The sequence below is a fragment of the Harpia harpyja genome, chromosome 6 (genome assembly GCF_026419915.1).
Source record: "Harpia harpyja isolate bHarHar1 chromosome 6, bHarHar1 primary haplotype, whole genome shotgun sequence".
Classification (NCBI taxonomy): Eukaryota; Metazoa; Chordata; class Aves; order Accipitriformes; family Accipitridae; genus Harpia; species Harpia harpyja.
The window spans coordinates 54,348,743-54,369,441 of NC_068945.1; the positions used below are offsets into that span (position 1 = coordinate 54,348,743).

Here is a 20,699-nt window from a genome sequence, read left to right on the forward strand (position 1 = left end):
AAAGATGCTTCTTTTTATCTCATTTTTTTTGTTCTTTTGTTTGCTTGCACAGATTAAAAAAGCAAGACTGTTAGAGCTCAAAAACATCTATGGACCAAATCCAAAACACCAATACATTTTAGATGTGGATTCACTTAACTTTTAGGAGATGCAAGGATATCTTAACAATAAAAAAACATTTTATTAACTAGGAATAACAGATCACATACACCAGCAAAAATACAAGCTTAACAAAACTGCTGAAGGCCATAAGCTCTCCCTGTTGACACATTATACCACTTTTCTGTTGCAAAAAGCTTTTCTAACACAATGTGAAAAGATAATGGCAAATTACGAAATTAGCATCACATCGAGCTTAGTGTTTCAACTGCAGAGCAAAGTATTTTGTTTGGCTTTCATCAAGTCAGCTTAACGTTTTCTCAGAATAAGAATAATCAAGATGATACAGCTGTCTCCAATCTTATCTCAGATTTATAGTCTTGAGGGCAAGGCAGCCTGTGTGAACGTCCATCAGCTTGCTCAGTACTAGCAAGCCCCCAAAAGAGCAGCTGAAACTCCAGCACAGGCCACACTACCTATGTGCAGTTCTGACAATACTGAACTCCCTCCAATTACAGCTAAATTACTGCTTAGCATTCAAGATAACTTGGAAAAAATTCTAAAAGCTTTCTTCCCCATGTGTTTGGGGTTTTTTTGACTGCAATGAAGCTGCACAGTATCAGAAATGTTTTCAGAAGTCCTAGTCCTGAAGGAATGTGAGCATATAGCTAAAACATCTATGTACTCTATTGATGTTTTCCACCAAACAATTTGAAATAGTCAAACCCTTCAAGCCCCCTCTTCCTCTCACCCCCCCAAAAAAGAAATTTCTTCCTTTTTTTAATATTATTTTATTTTTTAAAAGAAGAAACTGATGGGAAAAATTAGCTTCAAGTTTTACCTTAAAATGATCCTCCTCCCCCAAGTTTTAACTATGGGCCACTGTGGGCTTGAAAATACTTGCACATCACTGTTTTAACAAAATTCTGGGATATGTTACTATTAAAAAAGCTAGTTTGTAGTAACTGCTCTCCTGGAATATAACTTCCTTCACAGGGGCTTCTTCAGTCTCCTGTCAGCCAGATTTGTGACTCCAGGCTTGAAACAGTGAGCTTCCGTTTTCAAGATGAGAAAATACCAGAATGATAAGAAACTGTAAAGTTAAACCATTTCAGACCTGCTCGCACCAGTGCGAGAGATGCTTGTCTAAAATTGTATGACTTTATCTTTTACGTATCAGTTAAGCTGGCAAAAGCCATGACAAAAAGGAAACATTTTTTCTACCAGGCACTCTATCAAAGAGCAGTGGTACCCTTGTTCTTAGGAAAAAAAAAGAATCAAAGCAACAGGTCACCAAGCTTTATTCTTTTACTGACTAAATTTATCATGCTCGAATTTGTTCCTGTGAGAGTCACAATCTCCTTAGCCTATTTTTACATTTTGCTTCTCTTTTAGATCCACCTCCTCAATGCAGAGGTTGCTCCACATGCCGTTGTCACCAGTTCAATAACATCCTGTTTGTGATGACAGTTTCTGGTTCCTCATGGCTGGATGTTAAGCGCATACATGACTGATTCAAATGCAATATGAAACTATTTCTGTGCAAAAACTAGATCAGTTTATTGCACGACGAGATGGACAGAACACAGTCCTTAACAATTCTTACAAAATTCTTCTAGTTTTCCTCTCCCCATCCTCAAAAGAAAACCAACTACACATGGACTTTGTTGCTCTCATGGCTTCGCTACTGATACCCAATTTTTAACCAGAAAATATGTAACAGATTTCTGAACTCTTAAGCATGGAAGCTCTAGATTTTTGTCGTTGTCTCCATGTGCTTCTTGTAGGTATTTTTCTGCTTTTTAGGATATCTTCTACTGCTGGGTACACTCGGTGATTATTTTTAGACACCTGCAAAACTCCTCTATATAATTTCCTACCTTTAACACCCATACTTTTTGATTCAAACTTTTGTTTTCTTAAATAGAAGAGTTACTCAGTAAAGCATATACAAATTGGGGAAGTATTAAATCATTCTACAACTGTTTGCTTCCTTATCTTTTCATTTCACTTTCCTGCTTTGTGATTTGATTATGTTGGGTTTTTAAAATGAGTTTTTCAGACACACACAAACTCACTCCTATGGCCTCAATTCCTTACAGTAAAATACAAGATTTAACAAATTTTTTTATATCAGAAATAGTGGAAAGCCTCAAGCCAGAAGATTAACAAATCAGGGCCCATCATGGATGCTGCCATGTTAAGTTAACTGGTCACAGTCTAAAAGAGTCCCACAGAAATACGTAAGGAGAAAGAAGGCAATCAGAGGCTAAATTCTCTGCCAGGGAAAGCCAGGCAATAGCAAGTTGGGGTCATCAGCCTCTTCTCCTACAGCCTAGAAAGGGGTATACCAAGAAAAGAGTATTCACAGCAGCACCAAAGTTACAGTGAACACCCACCGACAAAACATTTTTTGTGACTCTTTTTGGTAACCGAGTTTGCAAAACTACTGAAGGGAAGTCCACACAATCCTACAACCTCCAACCATAACCAATGCCTGTCTTCCTGCTGCAACAGAACAGCAATCCTAGAATGACACAACTGAACATTATGGAGAGGAAAGTAGTGCTTAGAGAGTTAATACAATCTGACAGTTCCTTAAGGTACCATTTAATTACTGCATTAAAAAGCAATCACCAATTTCTATGTAAGCAAACCATCAATAGACAGCTGCTTACTTTTATTTGAAAAGTGTCCTTTCATAGGAGAATGTTTGTCTTGCATACCTGATAACTAAAAATTCAGTTATACTGGATTACTAAAAAAAATACTAGGTATTGCAAATGGTTTACAAGCCAGTCTTTTAACAACAGTGCCTTCATGTGTTTATTATAGGCATTTTCTTATTTTAAAGCTAAGATTCAACTATGTTTTGTAGTTGTAATTCTGTCCTCCTACACATCCACAAGCAAATTAGGTCAATTCCAAACTATTTGTAAAACCTCCTACACAGAAAGGAGTTTGAGATTTTAAAACATATGAAGTTTAAAATAAACAAAGTCAACCCACCAGTGTCATAAACCTTGTGAACTGTCAATTTTTTGTTCTAGCCTAATAAGGCAACCCGAAGTATTAAGAACCAAAATGTGAGAATGACTGTCCTTTGCCAGAGGTTGCATCCACATCATGTTTAGTAACAGTTTAATAATGTTTATTATATAAGTTTCCCTAACTATCTTCTAAACTTACTTCTACATTTGGCATCTGTAACATCCTGTGGCAATGAGTTCCACTATGTAATTATGTGTTGCATGAAAAAAATGTTTATTTTAAACCTAGTGCTGGGTAAGAGCTAGGAGTCATCAAAACTGCATTATAAGAAATGATGAATAATCATACTCTCCCCATTTTCTCCATAACATTAGTAGCTTTATATGCCTCTTGTATTTCTTTGAACTCATTTCTTTTCCAAGCTGCAGAGTCCTAACCACCCTGTTCAAATACAGGTACCTCTTTCCCCATATATAACCTGGTTTATCCTTACTAAAAGAAAGGACATCTGCAATTGTTTGTACTATTCCAGATCGGTCATGGATGTCATCAAGATCTTTGTATAGAACTATAATGCAACTTCAAGAACCCTTTTTTGAGTAGTAACAATTTAGACTGCCATGCATGTTATTTAGCCACTTCCCTCCTGCAAGCATTATTGTACAATATTGTATAGTTAATGCACTTGCCATTTTATTAATTTGTTATCTTCTATTATCTTCTCACAACTATTCATGTTCACAGATTTGGGGGTCTTAGTATCATGAATGGTGTATGCGTACAAGCTGTTATTTTGCTGTTTAGCCCCTTTCACAGACTTATTAAAGCAGCAAAGAACTCCACATAGATCCCCGTAGGAGTCTATTCTTGGCTTGTGACAACTGATCTTTCGTTCTTAACCTTTTTTTTCCCCTATGTTAGAAGGTTATTAACCTGAGAGGCCTTCTCTTTTACTTTTGTGACCATCTGGTTTCTCCAGGAAACTTTGGCAGCAGCTGTCACAGATTAGGATGGTTAGTTCATACGGGATATATAGTTCTAACATGACCATGAACTCACAACCAACCAATTTGCAAGCTACAATCTGTCTACAACAATCATGTTGGCTCTTCTTTACTATTTTATATTCTCCATGTACATGTTCATTTTTCGTGTTTATAAACACACAACTTCTCATTTGACTCTATGACAATTTTGTTTAATTTTGATAAGGACAGAAATAAAACTTTCTGGGCTGTAGCCTTGTCATGGTTTAACCCCAGCCGGATTAAGTCTATCCCAGCCGAAACCAGGACAAGCTTCATGCAGATTATGCTGCATTTCCAAACTCAGTGATTATGTATTCCAATTACTCCAGACCTGTTGGGTGTACCCTGATTAGTCCAGGCAATTTGTTATTATTCATTTTAATCAGCTTGTTCTAAAAGTTCTTCCCCTAACACTTGAATTTGAAAGAGACCATCTGAGACATCTTAAGTAGGCTCCAGTGCAGGAAGCTTCATATACCCTCTATAATTAACACAAATGCAAAAAAAGTCTTTGTAAGATTTGCTGCTAAAGATTTATCTTCTGCTAGTGTTCTCACATCTTGATCCTTACTGGGCCTGGAGACTATTAGTTCTCTTGCTTCTGATATGCCTGAAGAATTTCTCAAAGCTCTTTCTGTGCCTGTCTTCTGGTTTTCATGCACAACTTACCAGTTTTGCATCCAAATGTTTCCCACATTTGGTTACAATTCCTACTTTATAAAGTGTCTCTTTACCTATTACAGATTTCCCTCCTTTGCAGTTTAACAACACTGAGTTTGGGTTTTTTTCCCCCCTTGTGACAGATGGCAGACATTGACTCTAACATTTAATATGGTAGCTCTTGATACCACTAAAAGCTTTATCCTTTTAGCTGTTCCTTTTAACAATTTCCTAACAAGTTTGCTCCCTTAGGTGTAGTTCTCTCCATAAGATGTTACTGCAATACATTTTACACTTGCTCTTAAAACAACATGGAAATCGTATTCATTTTGGTTACTCTTGTAGGGTAGCTTAACAGTAACTTCATCTTAAACTAGGTCTTGTGCACTGCACATTTGTCAAGAGCTACTCCTTTTGTGAGCTGACAGCTTATCAGGAAACCCAATATATTGTTATTCACTTCTAAATTTACTGAGTCTTCATAGACGTAACAGAACCAAGTAATAACACAAAATGCTTCTTCCCTCAGCACCTTACTTCCTTTAGCACTTCACAGTAATTTTCCATCTCGTTTACATGGTCAACAGTCCAACCCTCACTGTATTTTGATCTATTTGCACACAAATTCAAACTGTAAGTGTACTTTCTTGTCTAGACATACATAGCTTTGACTATAAACCCTAACATATAATAATGCATCTCCCAGAGTACAGCTTGCATTCCCATCTCTATATAAATGTCTGCCCTTATACTAACACCCTCTTGTACCAATTTTCTGAGACGCCAAATATGTCAATATCTGGATTTCAAACTAGCATTCCAGCTCTCACACTCAATTTTTCACATTTCAGATTTTGTCCAGAAGCCCATCTACAACTGTTACTGGTCTAATTGTCTTTTTCTTACACTTTATAAAGAGAAGCAAGCAGTAAATACATACATGACGGTGTTAATCCCTGACAGTTGTTGAAACATCTGCAGACCACAACCCACAATTAAGGCTCTTCGAGTTGGAGGATATGTTAGCATTCTGCAGATCACAGGTCCAGCTTAAAAAAAAAAAAAACACAACAACAAAAGAATACGTAATAGTTCTTAAGTGATCGCTATCAAGACAACGTTCCCAGGCATAACAGGCTTTGCACCTTAGTTTCAAACAGACTTGGATTATTTTATTTTTGAACAACTTGATCATTTCAGTTCTGCTTTTCTGCACTGTAGTACAAAGATGATTTTCAGGAAGCCCAGGCAAAAAAGGAAACAATTTATGTACACAGTGTATACTACTGGTGGCAAATGTACAGGTCTCCCATATCATACTAAAAGATTGCACATCTGCTGCAACTGAATGTACTCAAAGTTATCACAAAATATCACTGTTGTTTCCTTTCTAAAAGCTCCCACTGTTATTGAGAGGTTATTTCAGAAATGCCATTACTCAGTGCTCAGATCTGGATCATGCAAAGTGTTCTCCCTAGTCCCCCAAAGACCCAATTTCCACAAACCAGTTGCAAGTGTGGGTACTTTGAAGGTATGGGATAGATCTATTTTGCACAGCTGTAAGGCCAGCAGAGGGAGCGTAAATTAAATTTTTTCCATACCTTTGGTAGCAATGGTATGAGGCTGCATTCAAAAAGTAGAAAACAGTTTGTCAATGAAGACAAAACTAAAAATTTCTGGCAAACAGAGAAAGTTTTCTTCTCTGTTAACTTTAAATTTTCAAAGTATCCTATAAAAAAAAAAGTAATACAGAAAGCTGTATGATGTCAGGCAAAAATTTAAAATACTTGACTCCATTATTCACTTGAATTTCTTTCTGCCCAGAGTGGTGTTTAGGGCAGAACATAGTCTGGTGAAAAATTCTATGTTTTATACATCTTTCCACATCTGGAATACCCACTCAGAACACGTAATATAGACCAGAATATGCGTAAGTCCAAACAGCTGCCATTTAAAAAAAAAAAAGAAAAAAAAAGAAAAAAAAAAAAAGTGGTGAAGAGGAGCTATGTTTTTACATTTTCAAAGTCTTTCCTGAAAATATAGAAAATATTAAATGTATTGATTCAGTATAAAAACCTATATGGGTCTCTTAGTTAAGAATACTTTACATGCAAAGAGTTTCAACTTCAGAAAGCTGGCAATCTGTGAACAGTTTCAAGAGTGGAACTCAAGAAGGGAGTTTAGATAACATTTTCTTCATTGGAAGATAATCAGACCTGCCTAAGAAAAACTTATTTTCATTTAAAAATTATGGTGTTTCTAATTCACATCTCAATTGTATCATCACTTAACTTTGCTTCTTTGTTATTAACAGCAGAATGCAATCTGACAAATTTTTCAGCTGGTTTCCAAGTAACATTAACATTCAGACAGTACACAGTCCCACCTGCCCTGCCATATAGCCACATCTCTACCTTCAAAATGTCTCTTGAGTAAAATCAACTGATGGATAAATAGACCAATCTATATATCTGGTAAGATATTCTCAAGCAAGACACATGACATCACTGGGTATATCAAAGGGTTCAGTAGTCAAAGTGGCGTTTCCTCAGTGGAAAAACAACAAAACCAGCACTCGCTGCTAGCTAGGAGCAATTTGGAACTCAGACATACTCTTGGATTTCTCCTTGACTCCAAGCTCCACAAAGAAAAAAGATTCACTAACAAATGTAACTATGAACCTTAATTCACCAACAGGTTTTCATACTCAGCATCACACCTGAGCATGGAGGCTTTGGGCTTAAAAACATTTATCTGACAACTGTCATGCAGCATCCATCATGAACCCAGGCTGCTGAATGCCTATGAGAGATCTTCCGTTCTTCATAAACTTCCTATAAAGTCCTTAATGGAGCTCAAAATCCATCTTATATCTTCAAAGGACCCTACAGTCCACCACCTTGAAGTCCACCATCAATGACTATGCTCATCAAATAAGCTGGAACTCTACAGCAGGGGCTGTTAGGAAATGAACCAGAAATGTCCTAAGGAACTGATGCAAGGTTTTTAACAATTCCTCATCCACTCGCCTATTTGATGAAAGTTATATAACACTCTATTCACAATACAGCATTGTACAAAACAATTGGAAAGAAGGCATTAAAATGAATAGCTAGAAATTAAAGCAGCTGTCCTCAGACAATGGCTTGCAACTCAGAGGGACTCAGGAACTCTCAACAAAACTTCATCACACAAATCAGTTTGTACGCCTGAAGTGAGGCCGTGCAGAAATTTTAAGACCATGTAGCAAAGCTTAGGCCTTTACATTAGAACTTTAGACTTTAGCATTGTGGTGCATCCAGTCAGCTAAATGCAGTAAGTACTTGGAATTTTTCAGACTTCTGATTAATTGTATCAGAAAAATGATGCTAAAAATCATCATACTGGTTCACGTCAGGTTTAAAAGTTTCACTCCAAATCTGTACCATGGCAGTCACACATATCAATAGGCATACAGAAAATTAAAGGATTTTCTTTCATAAAATTCACAGCCTTCAGGTTTACAAACCAATAAAAGGAATGAAAGAAATAAAAGAAATCGTTAATCTCTATATTAAAGGAGCTTTACAAACTCCACTAAAAAACTCAAAGGACTTTGACTGCGAGGTGTCTGTTTTTAAAACAGAAAATGTGTGACACTTTTTATTAAAATTATGTAGCCCTAAAACTAACTATTTTTGCATTTTCCTATTATCAATTCTGCCATTCATCTTCTGTTGAGTTCATACATTACAACCTTCTTAAAAATAAAAAACTCTAGGCAAAACATGGTTGTTAACAATAGAGAATGAGTCTAAACTAAAAAATTAGTAACAAAAGTTTTCAGATTTAAATACATTTGTCTTCTGAAAATAAGTCTTCTGAAAACTGAAATTGTAATTCAGGAGTTTCTGATAACCACTAAATCTGCTGTTAGTTATTACAATAGATTCAAATAGCACAAAAACAATACAATCATTAAATCTTTAAAAAATGGAGCAATTTAATCACAGAGCTAGAGGGAAACAGATGATGCAAAAGATACATCACAAAAAAAAAAAGAAATATTTGGCAATTTTTACAATGGAAAAAATAGGTATTTGTCTCCAAAAGGCAATAATTTTTGTTTATGGTACTTCTGCCTTAATTGCTGCTGCTTTCTCTTCAGCTAGAAGATTTAGAAACATTCCTGCTTTTGAACCACTTCATTTGAACTTGAGAAACCACCGATATGTTTGTTTTCCTTCTTCTAATCTATGAATAAAAATGAAGTCAAAAGGATGAGACCTCCTAATGTCATGATTAATTTAAAGACACTAGATTTGGTTAGACTTTTTGTGCTGTGGTTTCAGATAATTACTTTATTAAAGTAAATTAAGTAAATTTCCTTAATGCATATGTTTACAAGGGTTCAAAATATGCTACAGTAAATGGCAGCTGAAGCTTGCTCTAGTGAGAGTGCAAAATGGCTGCAACAGATAAAGAGCAATGGAAAAATAAGGATGCTGCTGTTGTAGAAGGTGACATTACATGAAGTGGTGACACATGAAGTGGATTGCTGTGGTCTCACTAGCTTTTTCTTAGCCTGGTCTAAACTGTCTACCTAACTAGACATTCATCTTATAAGCAAAAGACAAAAATAGGATTTGGAAGTTTGGCTTCACATCCAAAAAACCTTATTAGCTTACGCTGAGCTAAACAGGAGGGAACGAGCTGTTCTTGTCAAATCATTACTTCTGGAAAGCGAGTGATGCTTTCCGAACGTTACAGTTTATGAATGGTTATCTGAAACTTTTAATGCCAGCTTCCTGTATTTTAGCTGTTTTTCTTGTTACTAGGCATAACCCACAAGTAAGTTAGGTTTAGAAATTGTGAGTCACCTGGTAAGGGATTTTGATTTTCCTTTGTAGGTGAAATGGATTGTATGGTGATCATTGGAGCTTGGGTGCGAGCCACTGCCAACTAAAAGAAATAGATACTTTTCAGAAACAACAAATCAAACAAACCCTAGTTCTTAAAAGGCGTTTAAATAATGAAAGCTAAAAAGCAGAAGAATGGGTATCGATGATATGTCAGCATCTCCTTCTGAAAATGTACTGCATACACTTCCAGGGAAATAAAAATATTGTAGGTAGACATAAAAGCCAACCTAAAAATCCCCCAGCAAATGCAGGCAGACATCTGATGCCTGGAAACCTTGCGATCCCCCATCCCTCAAATTATTAGTACAATACCTGGTGAAATTTCACAGCCAGAAAACTACGGTTAGAGACTGGGCTCTGCCAAAGTAATTTGCAGGATCAAACATTCTTTTGCCAGCTAATCTAGGTAACAGCTTGTAGCAACAGCCTAAAACCATGTAGGGCTCCTGCCAGCATTTTGTGTTCTTGCTGTAGAGGATTGTTTCCAAAAAGGCAGGCTTAGCTAAGCAACAAAACAGTCACTCATCAGTTTAGCATCAACTAAACTCAACCTTCATATTAGTTTCTCAGGCCTGCTCTTGTCCTAATGCCAGTCAATACCCTCTCTTCCATCTAGATAAATCTTCAAAGAACTGGTCTACAGTTAGAAATGGGACAAAAAAAAGAAACTTCGTGCTGGTGATCTGGATAACCGAAGACAGACATGGGAACCATTTCTCTATTTTGTCTTTCCTTACAAAATGACAGCTTCTAACCCAGCTTTGTCTGCATCATCTGCAGAACATTCCTCCACCTAAGACTCCTCCTCTAAAGCACATAGAGCTAGCTATTACTTTCTGCATATGAATGATATACTAAAGCAAACACCGTTTCCCTCTCCTGGCCTATTACATGATTATTTTCTGAAAGTATCAACTTCATTCATTTTTCCTTTCTGTAAAATTTACCAAATCACAAGAAAATAGAAGTAGCTTTAAGATCAAAACTGCATGATTTATCCTGAGAAGATACAAAACAATTTTATTTAAGTACCAAGCTCTTCCCCACTGTCTCACAATGTTTCCAGTAACATTAGAGGAACCACTCCCAGCACTAGAGGAAACTTCCTACCTCATATAGTTCTCTAATCCTTTGAGAAAGCTCAAAAGGTTGCTTGCTTGAGTCTTTTTTTTTTTTTTTTTTTTTTAATGGCATAGGCCCCCATCAGCCAAGAATGAGAAAAGACTGTCAGTTTGCCTAATAACTGAGTCTTAGTACTCTTCAGTTTTCCACAGCAAATACATGCAGTGGTATAAAAAGACAGCCTGCTCTAAAAGCAAATAAAAGCTAATTAGATGTAACCACTTTGGTTCTAGAGAACTGGTTAGTGCAAAGACCTTTTCCATGCCTAGATGAACTGAAAGGGTTTTTTTGTTTGCTCAGGAAACCTAGATTTCAAATAAACGGTCCCTCTAAATGATCTTTTTAATCCACACACTGAGAACAGAAACTAAGAATAAAGATTTTTTTTGTTTTGACAGCGAGTTGGTCTTTTGGGAATCCTGAAAACAAAGCAATTGTCTTTTATCTGTAAAAGGAAAAAAAAATCTTTCCCTTGATACCACATTCTTTGATATAAAGCTTTGGCGATGGAAAATCTATATGACTGAGTACTTGCACAAAGGCACCAGCAGTTAAGAATACCTTTGAATAGGACAAGAAGCAGTGGCAGTAGGGAAGCAAAAAAAGGAGTACATTTTGGCTCTGTATGACATGTCCTTAATAGAAAACAAACTACTTGTAGTGAAGTCCTTTAAAATTGGAGAAACCATGACAAAACAGATAACAGAGAAGAGTGGCTGTTTACATGATGCCAGCGGGAGCTGAAAGAAGCAGCCACAATGACCGACAAGAGTCCACGCGGGTAGAAGACGGACCCCAATGTGGTACTGTCAGACCTGTGGAGTGGAGGAATGAAGGAGGGGGAGGTTTACCTGTTTCTTTGATAGGAAAACGGGTAAGGACAGAGAAAAGCAAGGATCACATTGTGCTTTCCTTGTAGCTGTGGCAAGCACCTTAGAAATAAAGCAATAGGTATTAGGGCAGACTTGTGCATACTTGCAGCCTGCAATGTGGTTTTAGCAAACAAACATTTCTTTTCGTGGTCTATTCTACAACCACTTTACTTAGGAAACAGTAATGCCAGCCTCACTTAAAGCTTGAGAAAACAGATGAGGAAAGATAAGATGATGTAGCTAGCATTACACAGGCACAACCAAAATAAGCCAAGTGTTGTAACAGCCTGAAGAGCTTCCCACTCCACTCACATCAAGTAATGAAGTGCAGAGCATTTAGCAATCTGGAATTAGAAAGCTTTTATTCTTTCATTTTAAGTTGAGGAAAGACAAAAGAAAATTGCAATCAGGGCAGTTTCAAGAGTGCCTTTTTGTGTGTCTATGTGTGTTGGTGTTGTTGCTGTTGTTTTTCAATTAAAAAAGCACCAAAAAAGCTGATGACTCAGAGTTCCCCCCAACCTAGCCAGTAACCTACTCTCAAGCTGATCTTCCCAGCTGTTTATTAACAGCCGTACAGATATTGTATTTTATTTCCTGGGGAACACACTTCAAGCCTTACATTTTTTTCAATTTTTTTCTGGTAAAAATGTTACTTTAGTGATATTATTTTCTCCCCCTCCAGCCCTTGTTTCCAAATGAAATATCCCTGTTCCTGCCCTAAGCCAGTAGTTTAACAGTGATAATAGATTTCTACTCCTTGCACTCCAAAAGAATGAGACACAGGGACACATTCCCAGGAGCGAAGGGGAAAAAAGGGAAATTTAATAGAACTGAGAAAGGAGCCTGGAGGTCTGTGAAAGTCTCCATGGGAACTTAAGGATACAATCTGTTGCATGTTCATTTTTTTTTTTTTTACTTTATTAATAGTACATCTAGTTTAGAACACCTCCTTAAAAGCTTTTTAAAAAACAATTTATTTAGGGGGCCTAAAAAATTCCTCTCACTTTTTAAAATTCAGATGCCATTAGCGTAAAAGCTTCATTAAAAATAAAAGTAAGGAAAAAAGTTAAATTAGAGATGAGGTCCACATTTAAACAGATTTTAAAAACCTGTTTCGAAATCAGTATCATTTTAGCACAGCTCAATTGGGTTCCAAAACTACCAGAGAGGAGCAAAATCAAAAAGTCACTGTAGGTTAAAGTCAAAGTACTTTAACTTTGGCTTCCTAACAACAAGATGGCACCATCAATGGAAGTATAGATGACAGACAGCACAGTAGACCAGTTCGAAGCCAAAAATATAAAGTCTTAAGAAACTGCTTCAACATTTTTATATTTTTTAAACTGAAGCATTTAAACTTGAGCACAAAGTTGAGTTCCACTGAAGACAGGACAGATAAATATTTAAGCACTTCACTGAACTGCAGCATAAGATCGTACCTTATCTAAAAGTACTAGCTAATTTTCTACATTTTAGTATTAATCATCTTCTATCAGAAACACAAAGGGCTCTAAGACAACCATTACCACTCAACAACAGCATGTTTTTCAGCAGAGAAGGCTGACCATATCCTGGGAGGAGGAGCAGGAGCATTGCCAGCAGGTCAAGGAGGCTGTTCTTCCCCTCCACCCAGCACTTGCAAGACGCACAGCTCGAGCAGCACACCACATTGCTGCATGAGTCTGGAGGAGAACCACCGAGACGGACGAGGCTGGAGCACATGACATAGGAGGAGATGCTGAAACAACTGGGATTGTTCAGCTTTAAAAGAGAAGGGAAAGGGAAAAGCCTCTACTGTCTACAGCTACCTAGCAGAGGGCCAAAGAGAAGACAGAACAAGGCTCCTCAGAGGTGTGCAGGGGTAGGACAAAAGGCAACAGAAAAGTTGGAACGCAGAAAATTTGGACCAGATGTGAAGTCTGTTTATTTTGTACCATGGAAGTGGTCAACCATAGAAAGAGATATGCAGACAGGTCATGGTCAAAACTTCACTGAAAAAGTTCCTGAGCAACCTGCTCTGACTTGTCCTGCTTTGATTAGGGATTGGATTAGACAACCTTCAGAGGTCATCTACATGATTCTTACATGAAACCCACATCACTCTAAGATTTGTGCTGGTACTGGTTATTACAACCAGTAATAGTGAAAAAGTAAATTTGGTACTTCACGGTAGTCAAAAAAAAAAAAATGAAACCGAATATTAGGAATTAGCAGACTATCATGACACTATATGATAGTGCACTTCATTCTACTTCTATTTAAACCTTACTGGCTTTCCAATATGTATTAATAGTACTATTTTCGCAGTTATCTTAAGGAACAGTGACTGAAAAGCATCCTTACATACAAATCCTGTAAAACTCAGCCATCTCCATACCGCCAACAGCAGCTCCACCCCTTTTTGCAACTTCAGTCCTAGGCTTTATTTATCAAGAACCTGTCAGTCACACTAGACTGACAGCTTTTACCCTGAATTTATAACCTCTGCAGAGAATACAAATCAATATTGAAATCAGCAAGCGTAAAATACTCAGTTGACAACTCCCATAACTGGTATGAAATATGACATAACAATAAGGGAGAGCTTATTTCAGCCTTTCAATATATAAAGGGAGCTTATAAGATACATGGGGAGAGACTTTTTACCAGGGTCTGTAGCGATAGGACAAGAGGTAATGGCTTTAAACTAAAATAGAGTAGATTAGACTGGATATAAGGAAGACATTCTTTACTATGAGGGTGGTGAGGCACTGGAACAGGTTGCCCAGAGAGGTTGTGGATGCCCCCTCCCTGGAAGTGTTCAAGGCCAGGTTGGATGGGGCTTTGAGCAACCTGGTCTAGTGGAAGGTGTCCCTGCCCATGGCAGAGGGGTTGGAACTAGATGATCTTTAAGGTCCCTTCCAACCCAAACCATTCTATGATTCTTAAGAGCTGTGTGCAGTTCTGGTCCCCTTTGCTTTCTCACCCTCATCTCAAAAAAAGGAATATGGTAGAAAAGGGGAAAGACTGAAAAAAAGGCAAAAAGAACAATCAAATTAATGGAAGGGTTCCAACATGCAGCAGTAGTAATACTATTTTTACTGGGCCCCTGGGTACAAAAATGCACATACAATTATACCATATTAGTGTACTTATGTCTGGATTCACAACAAGCTAATATTAACAGCCTCTTTAGGGTGATTCTGCCTTTATTAGCATAATAGGCCTCTGCTTTAGCTACAGATGAAAGCAACAAATCAAGTACACTCTCCTTCAAGCTGCAGGAAAAAAAGATTAGGAGTTGGGAGTATTACAAAAGTTTCATAAAATCAAAAGTGGCACAATGAAGGTGAGTAGAGAACATGGTTGTTTCAAAATAAGACAGAAAAAGGCCTGTATAAAATGTCAGATGCAAAATCAAAACATAGTTATAATTCACCATCCGTTGGCCACTATCAAGACAGAAACGGTGGTGAGATAGCCTTTGTCTGACACAGCATGGCCATTTTTACCAAAGCGTGAAAAATCCACAGTGCAGTGGATGTATGGTTCTTGTCTGTGGTCCAGAAGACAGGGACAAAGGGCCAAATTTTTGCTACTGCAGATTATATCTTGCTGTAGCAGTAATTCCAAATCAACTACCTGCTTAAGCATTATCACTGGCTGAACTAGTAATGATTTACAATATAAAAATGCAGAGAACAGATAATAATCTCTTGGGCTATGCGGAGAACAAATAATAATATCTTGGGCTATGATCCTAAGAAGTGTTTTTATCACAAGAACTGAAGATTATGAAAAGCTGATATTCATAACAGTTTTCAAATCTTCCAATTTCTGGAGGATTCACATACAGCCTATGTGAATTTGTATGTTCCAGCCACTCTGGAGTTTCAGACATGAAGTACTTCACTATAAAGTATGATTCTTCACAATTTTGCATCAGATATAATCATTAGCATCAACACAAAACCAGCATGGAAGCAGTTTACGTCTATTTGCACAAAGAAGAAAGCCTATGGAGAATCAGATTAGTAACCTCTTTTGATTCATTTTATAATGCTGTCAGTGTTAGCAACAAAACTCCTCCAGCAAGATGCACAGACTGTTTTTAATGTATCTTCACCATGAAGTAAAGTCTTACTGGTTTCCAGGAATTAGACAGAGACTGCCTCTGCATAACTTCTCGAGTTCCTAAAGAGTAATTTTTGCTAGTGTCAGTGAGACTGACAGTAAGTAACTGGATCTATGTACAATTGTTTGTAAAGCTGAAATATTTTTTGCCTGTTAATAGGAGAACATACTGCGGACCTTGCTTTCATTAAATCATTTTTTAAAAGTAATTTCCAAACTTGACACACAGATGTCCCTTATCATCAGCTATGACTAACTTGGTGAACAAAGGCTCCTAGACAAAATGGAATTTAAAAAAAAAACAAAAACAAACCAACACACTATAATGCTGCACAAAACAGCAAGCAAAAGGCATCTTCCTGCATCATGATGCTGGTTTTAGGGAAAATAGAATTAATACTCCATAATGAACAGTTCAAGGTCTCTCATGTACTATGGAATATATCTAATCTGCAAGCTGCTTTCCTTACATGGAGTGGAAATCCTTCTGATCATTTTTAGTATAATGAAGACAGAATAGCATTGCCTAAATGCAATGTTTATTAGCAGTTTCTTTATAAATATAAAATAATTTAGAAGGCAATTCTTTAAAAAGCTGTTGAAAATCCAGTAGAGTGTAAGATAATGCTTGATCTCTTTTCCCCCAGTTAAGTATGCACTACAAGATAGAATCATGCAGGACAAGAATCTTTTCATTGCTTCTGTGCAACCTCACAGATCTAGTGGATAGAAAGGAAGATCATAAAGATTGTATTAAATTATTTAGAGACCTGAGGCCCATTTTTCAAAAAGATACAGAAATTCCCAAAGATTTCCTCATGAATTTCAATTGGATTTTTATGCTGATTTTATAGTCTCATCAAGTTAACACACCATCTAAAAGAAAGGACAATATCAAAATGATAGACATTGTTCAGAAAGCACTAACCTGGGTGTATATATATAAAAACTAGTATTTACAATGCATCTCAGTCTCCCTCTTGTGCTCCCCTACTGAACTCATCTGTTTTAAAATTTCAAACAGAAATTTTTAAATTTTGGACAGACATCACGTTTTTAACCTGTGTTTCTTGCGCAGCAGCTTACAGCTGGTCCTAATTAAATAAGGCGGCCCAAATAACACAAGGAAAATGGAACCATTAAGAGTGGAACCAAGCCCCACCAGAGCTGCCATTTTGAAGGGGCACATTTCCACTCCATCACCACGTTCAACCATATTCAAAGCATTTAAGTGACCAGTCATTTCTCAGACACCTGTTGTGATCTGCCATTTCAATGTCAACAGACAGGCATTTCTTTCTTTGGCAATAGATACTAACAATAATGTTAAAATACCACTTCTAAATATATTGCAAGAGAATTATTCTCTCAGAATAAAAAAGGAGCATCAAGATTTCTTCAGTGTTAAGAGTAACAGCAAACAAGTTTCAACGTGGTAATGAGAAGAAGCACAGCAAGCTTTGGCCTGCAAGCCAGTGAGAACACACATGAGGCTCACAAGAAAACTGCAATATTTCAAAAAATTTTACATACTTTTTGATGTAACTATCAAGGAGTCACACTGTCACACACTTCTGGAAGATATACAAAGATCAACTGATCCTCAAATACACCCTGGGCAAGGACAGGTCCGTTTGTACTCAAAAAATCCCACTTTAAAGGAAGAGTGCACACATCTGCTTTACTCACAAAGGTGATCTGCTTCAGGACCACAATGTTGGCTGTCCACACAGACCATGATACATTATCATGTGAAAAGAAACACAGTTTATCACGGAATAACATCTAATTTTTCCTAGAGGGGAACAAAGCACTAAGAAAGCACCTGCACACCAAAAGATTAAGGGGAGGTTTTAAGTAACATTCACAGCACAGACTTGCCCCGGCACATTGCTGTCCGCCAGGATGTGAGGAGATGCAATTTCAGACAGACACTGCTCTGCTGGCAGGAGGCCCTTGTGGAGAGATGCTACCAAAAATCCAGCGAGGTTTGGGATCAGGGGTTGTTTGAACTTGCTTTGTTTGGCAAGGATTGATTTTTCCCCCATTATTCTGGTACAAGGACAGCACTGCCAAACCAGCAGAGTCCATCCTACAACTGCATTCTCGAGGCTGTACTTCCAATGGAAGCAGGCACGGCTTCCCTCACCCCTTCCCACCACTGTCACCTGCTAGGTACCACAGGGCTTAGTGCAGAGGTCCTGCCTGCAGGCAATAGCTGTGCTGCTGCAGACCCCCAAGGCCACATCAAACACTGGGCTTTGGTACAGGGCACAACTGTTTGTTTACTGGAAGATCATCTAGGACAGACACAGTTTTGATTCACGTACATAGTATATTAAGGAATGGAAGCTCCCAACTCAGGGCTCAGCCTAGCCTGTGCACAGGTACTTTGGTTTTCAGCTCTGAACAAGGGCAAAAACCACTGTGAAACTCAAACTGCCCTGCAACACTGAAGAACACTAGGGAACATGCCCTAGTCACTAAATGAAGACTAAATAAAAAACAAGTAAAAACTGGATTGGCACCAAAACAGTCCTTTCCTTTGAGTTGGTCTACCTACACCTTACAGACTATAACAGAAAATCACTATTTTAACAGAATCAACATAACCATCTACTAAAAACAAACTTAAGATTCTTTGCGTTTTGTAGGCACTACTAACTCCCTGAAGCTATGTCCCTGGGTCTATATATCTGTGCCAGCAACCTGCTTTCAGATCATCCCAGCTGTCCCTAAAGATGCTACACGGGAACAAGTTACATTCAGCTTCTTCCTAATTTCAGTTGCTAACGCTCATTTTTGCAGGGAGACAAAAGAGCAATGACAGAAACAGAATCAGCAACTATGGCAGCACCAGGGCACATAGAGCAAAATCAGTAAATATACATGTAACATATACAAGAAAACTCACATTAGACTAATAGTTACACATGGAAGATGCTGTTAGAACAAGCTATTTAAATATTTTTGGTCTGCTCAGGTTCCAGGCCAACTCTGCTGGAGTTAAGAAACAATACTGGGGAAAAACTATCTGCATTACCACCTTGTTGACATTTTTAAGGTTTCAACTTTAACATTATGACTTTCATAAACGCAGCAGGCATTCTCAATTGTAACACAATTTCAGAAAAATTACTTAAATTCCTTTCTTAAAGGCAGTAAGAGCCTAAACTGCATTAAGGGAAGAAGCTGTTTTTAGGACCAACATGAATTCTTACCTAGGGCTTCAGAAGCACATGTGTACTACCTAAAGTCAAACATGATGCAAGACAAACTTCACATAGCAATTGACAACGTCCCAGTGGAAGTACGTACTCAGCAACTAGTGGTTACTGAATAGCATTTCAGTTTCCCCAGGAGCTCCTGGTTTTCCTAGATTTGAGGGCAAAAAATATCACTAGCATAGCTGGAATTTCAGGTAACCTTCCTGGCTTCAGGGCAAACTGCAGATTTCCCTCCCATGATCAGCCAGAAAGATTGGCTGTGGCACAGAGAAGGGGCAGAATTTTACCCAGACATGCAGGTCCTCTCTAATGCACACGAGCTACTCTTCCAGGATGTTTAACTACTTTCCAGAGGCAAAACAAGTTGTTATGAAAAATAGATGTTTCAAGGATAAGCACTAAAAAACAGAAATAGTATCAATTCCTACCTCCGGTTTACCCAAAAAAAGAGGGGGGGGCAATTACTGCATTTAGAATTTGTCAGGCTGCAGAGACTGATGAACTTGAAGGCATCATCAAAACTGCTTCATACCATCATGAGTTACAGCAGTCTGGTTGGCACTGGATTGAGTCAGGAAACAATGAAAGTTAATTTTCAGTGTCAGATATAAGAAGCATCCGCATCTTTATATGGATACCAGGAAAATATTTTCATGTTTCTCAGTAAGAGCATCATTGCCCAACTGTGCCTTCTGCCACCTGTCACCAACCTATTAAGCAGGCTGAAAGGAAAAATTCTTGGGCAGGAAGTCCGGGGGAAACTTGTAAACAAAAACAGAGGGAGAGCAAAGCTGGAAGAAAGCTGCAGTGCTTAGGCCACCGACATTTCAGGGTGGATTTCCAAATAGCTCCATTCACTGACCTTGTATTTGCTGGCTTTCTCTGAGCTGCTACTTAGTCACTGAGAGAAATTGCTACTGCTGATCATGCAGGCTGCGAAGCTAATCTGAGAAGCTAATTCAGTTCCATTCTCCATCTATACACATCTTTATACATTCTCCACCTATATACACCTATATGCATTCTGCACCTACACAGCTACAATGAAGACACCAGCAGACAAGCACGGGAGAAGGTGGAGAGTGGAGGTAAGAATGACTTGCCTAACTACAGCACATGGGGAAAAAAAAGGCAGATATAAAATCAAGTTTACAACATAGAAATGACACCACCTTTGATGAGTTCACACTCTCAGACTGACTTTAGGCAACCAGACAAACAGAGGAAGTTTTCCATTTTGGACAGCACTAGGGTAACATATGCTAGACGATGATAATTTTTCATAGAAACACTGATAGAGAAGGAAAAAGCAAAGTATGCCTGCAGTCATAAACTGATTTCTGCAAGTGTTTTGCCAAAGATAATTACCAGCCTACGAATGCATGCAGGAATTGTCATTCAAGTACCTAACGGGAATGGTGGATGTTCAAGATCAAATATAGTAAAACTTGCAGAGTAACGCTGAGACACAACAGCCATCTGACTTGATCTCCGCACCTGACACACTAAAACACAAACGAATCATTTGCATTACCAAAAATTACTCAACTGTAAATTCATACTTAGTATAATACACTAAGTACAAGCTACAAGAAAAGTTTGGCCATAGCATGGTAACTTTGAGATCAATTCCACCACAAAGAAAAGTAGTTTCCTTAAGGACAGAAAATACTACGAAGTCCTCCC

The 20,699-nt window shown here is 37.8% G+C and overlaps 1 protein-coding gene across 2 annotated transcripts in view; it reads right to left on the reverse strand.

Moving 5' to 3' along the window:
* The window catches only part of SLC2A13 (solute carrier family 2 member 13), a 170,836-nt gene that overhangs the window by 87,688 nt on the left and 62,449 nt on the right, over window positions 1-20,699 (reverse strand). For both annotated transcript variants that reach the window (XM_052789428.1, XM_052789427.1), the window contains exon 4: window positions 5,719-5,827. In XM_052789428.1, coding sequence (XP_052645388.1) covers window positions 5,719-5,827 — 109 coding nt within the window. The remainder of the gene's footprint in view (window positions 1-5,718; window positions 5,828-20,699) is intronic.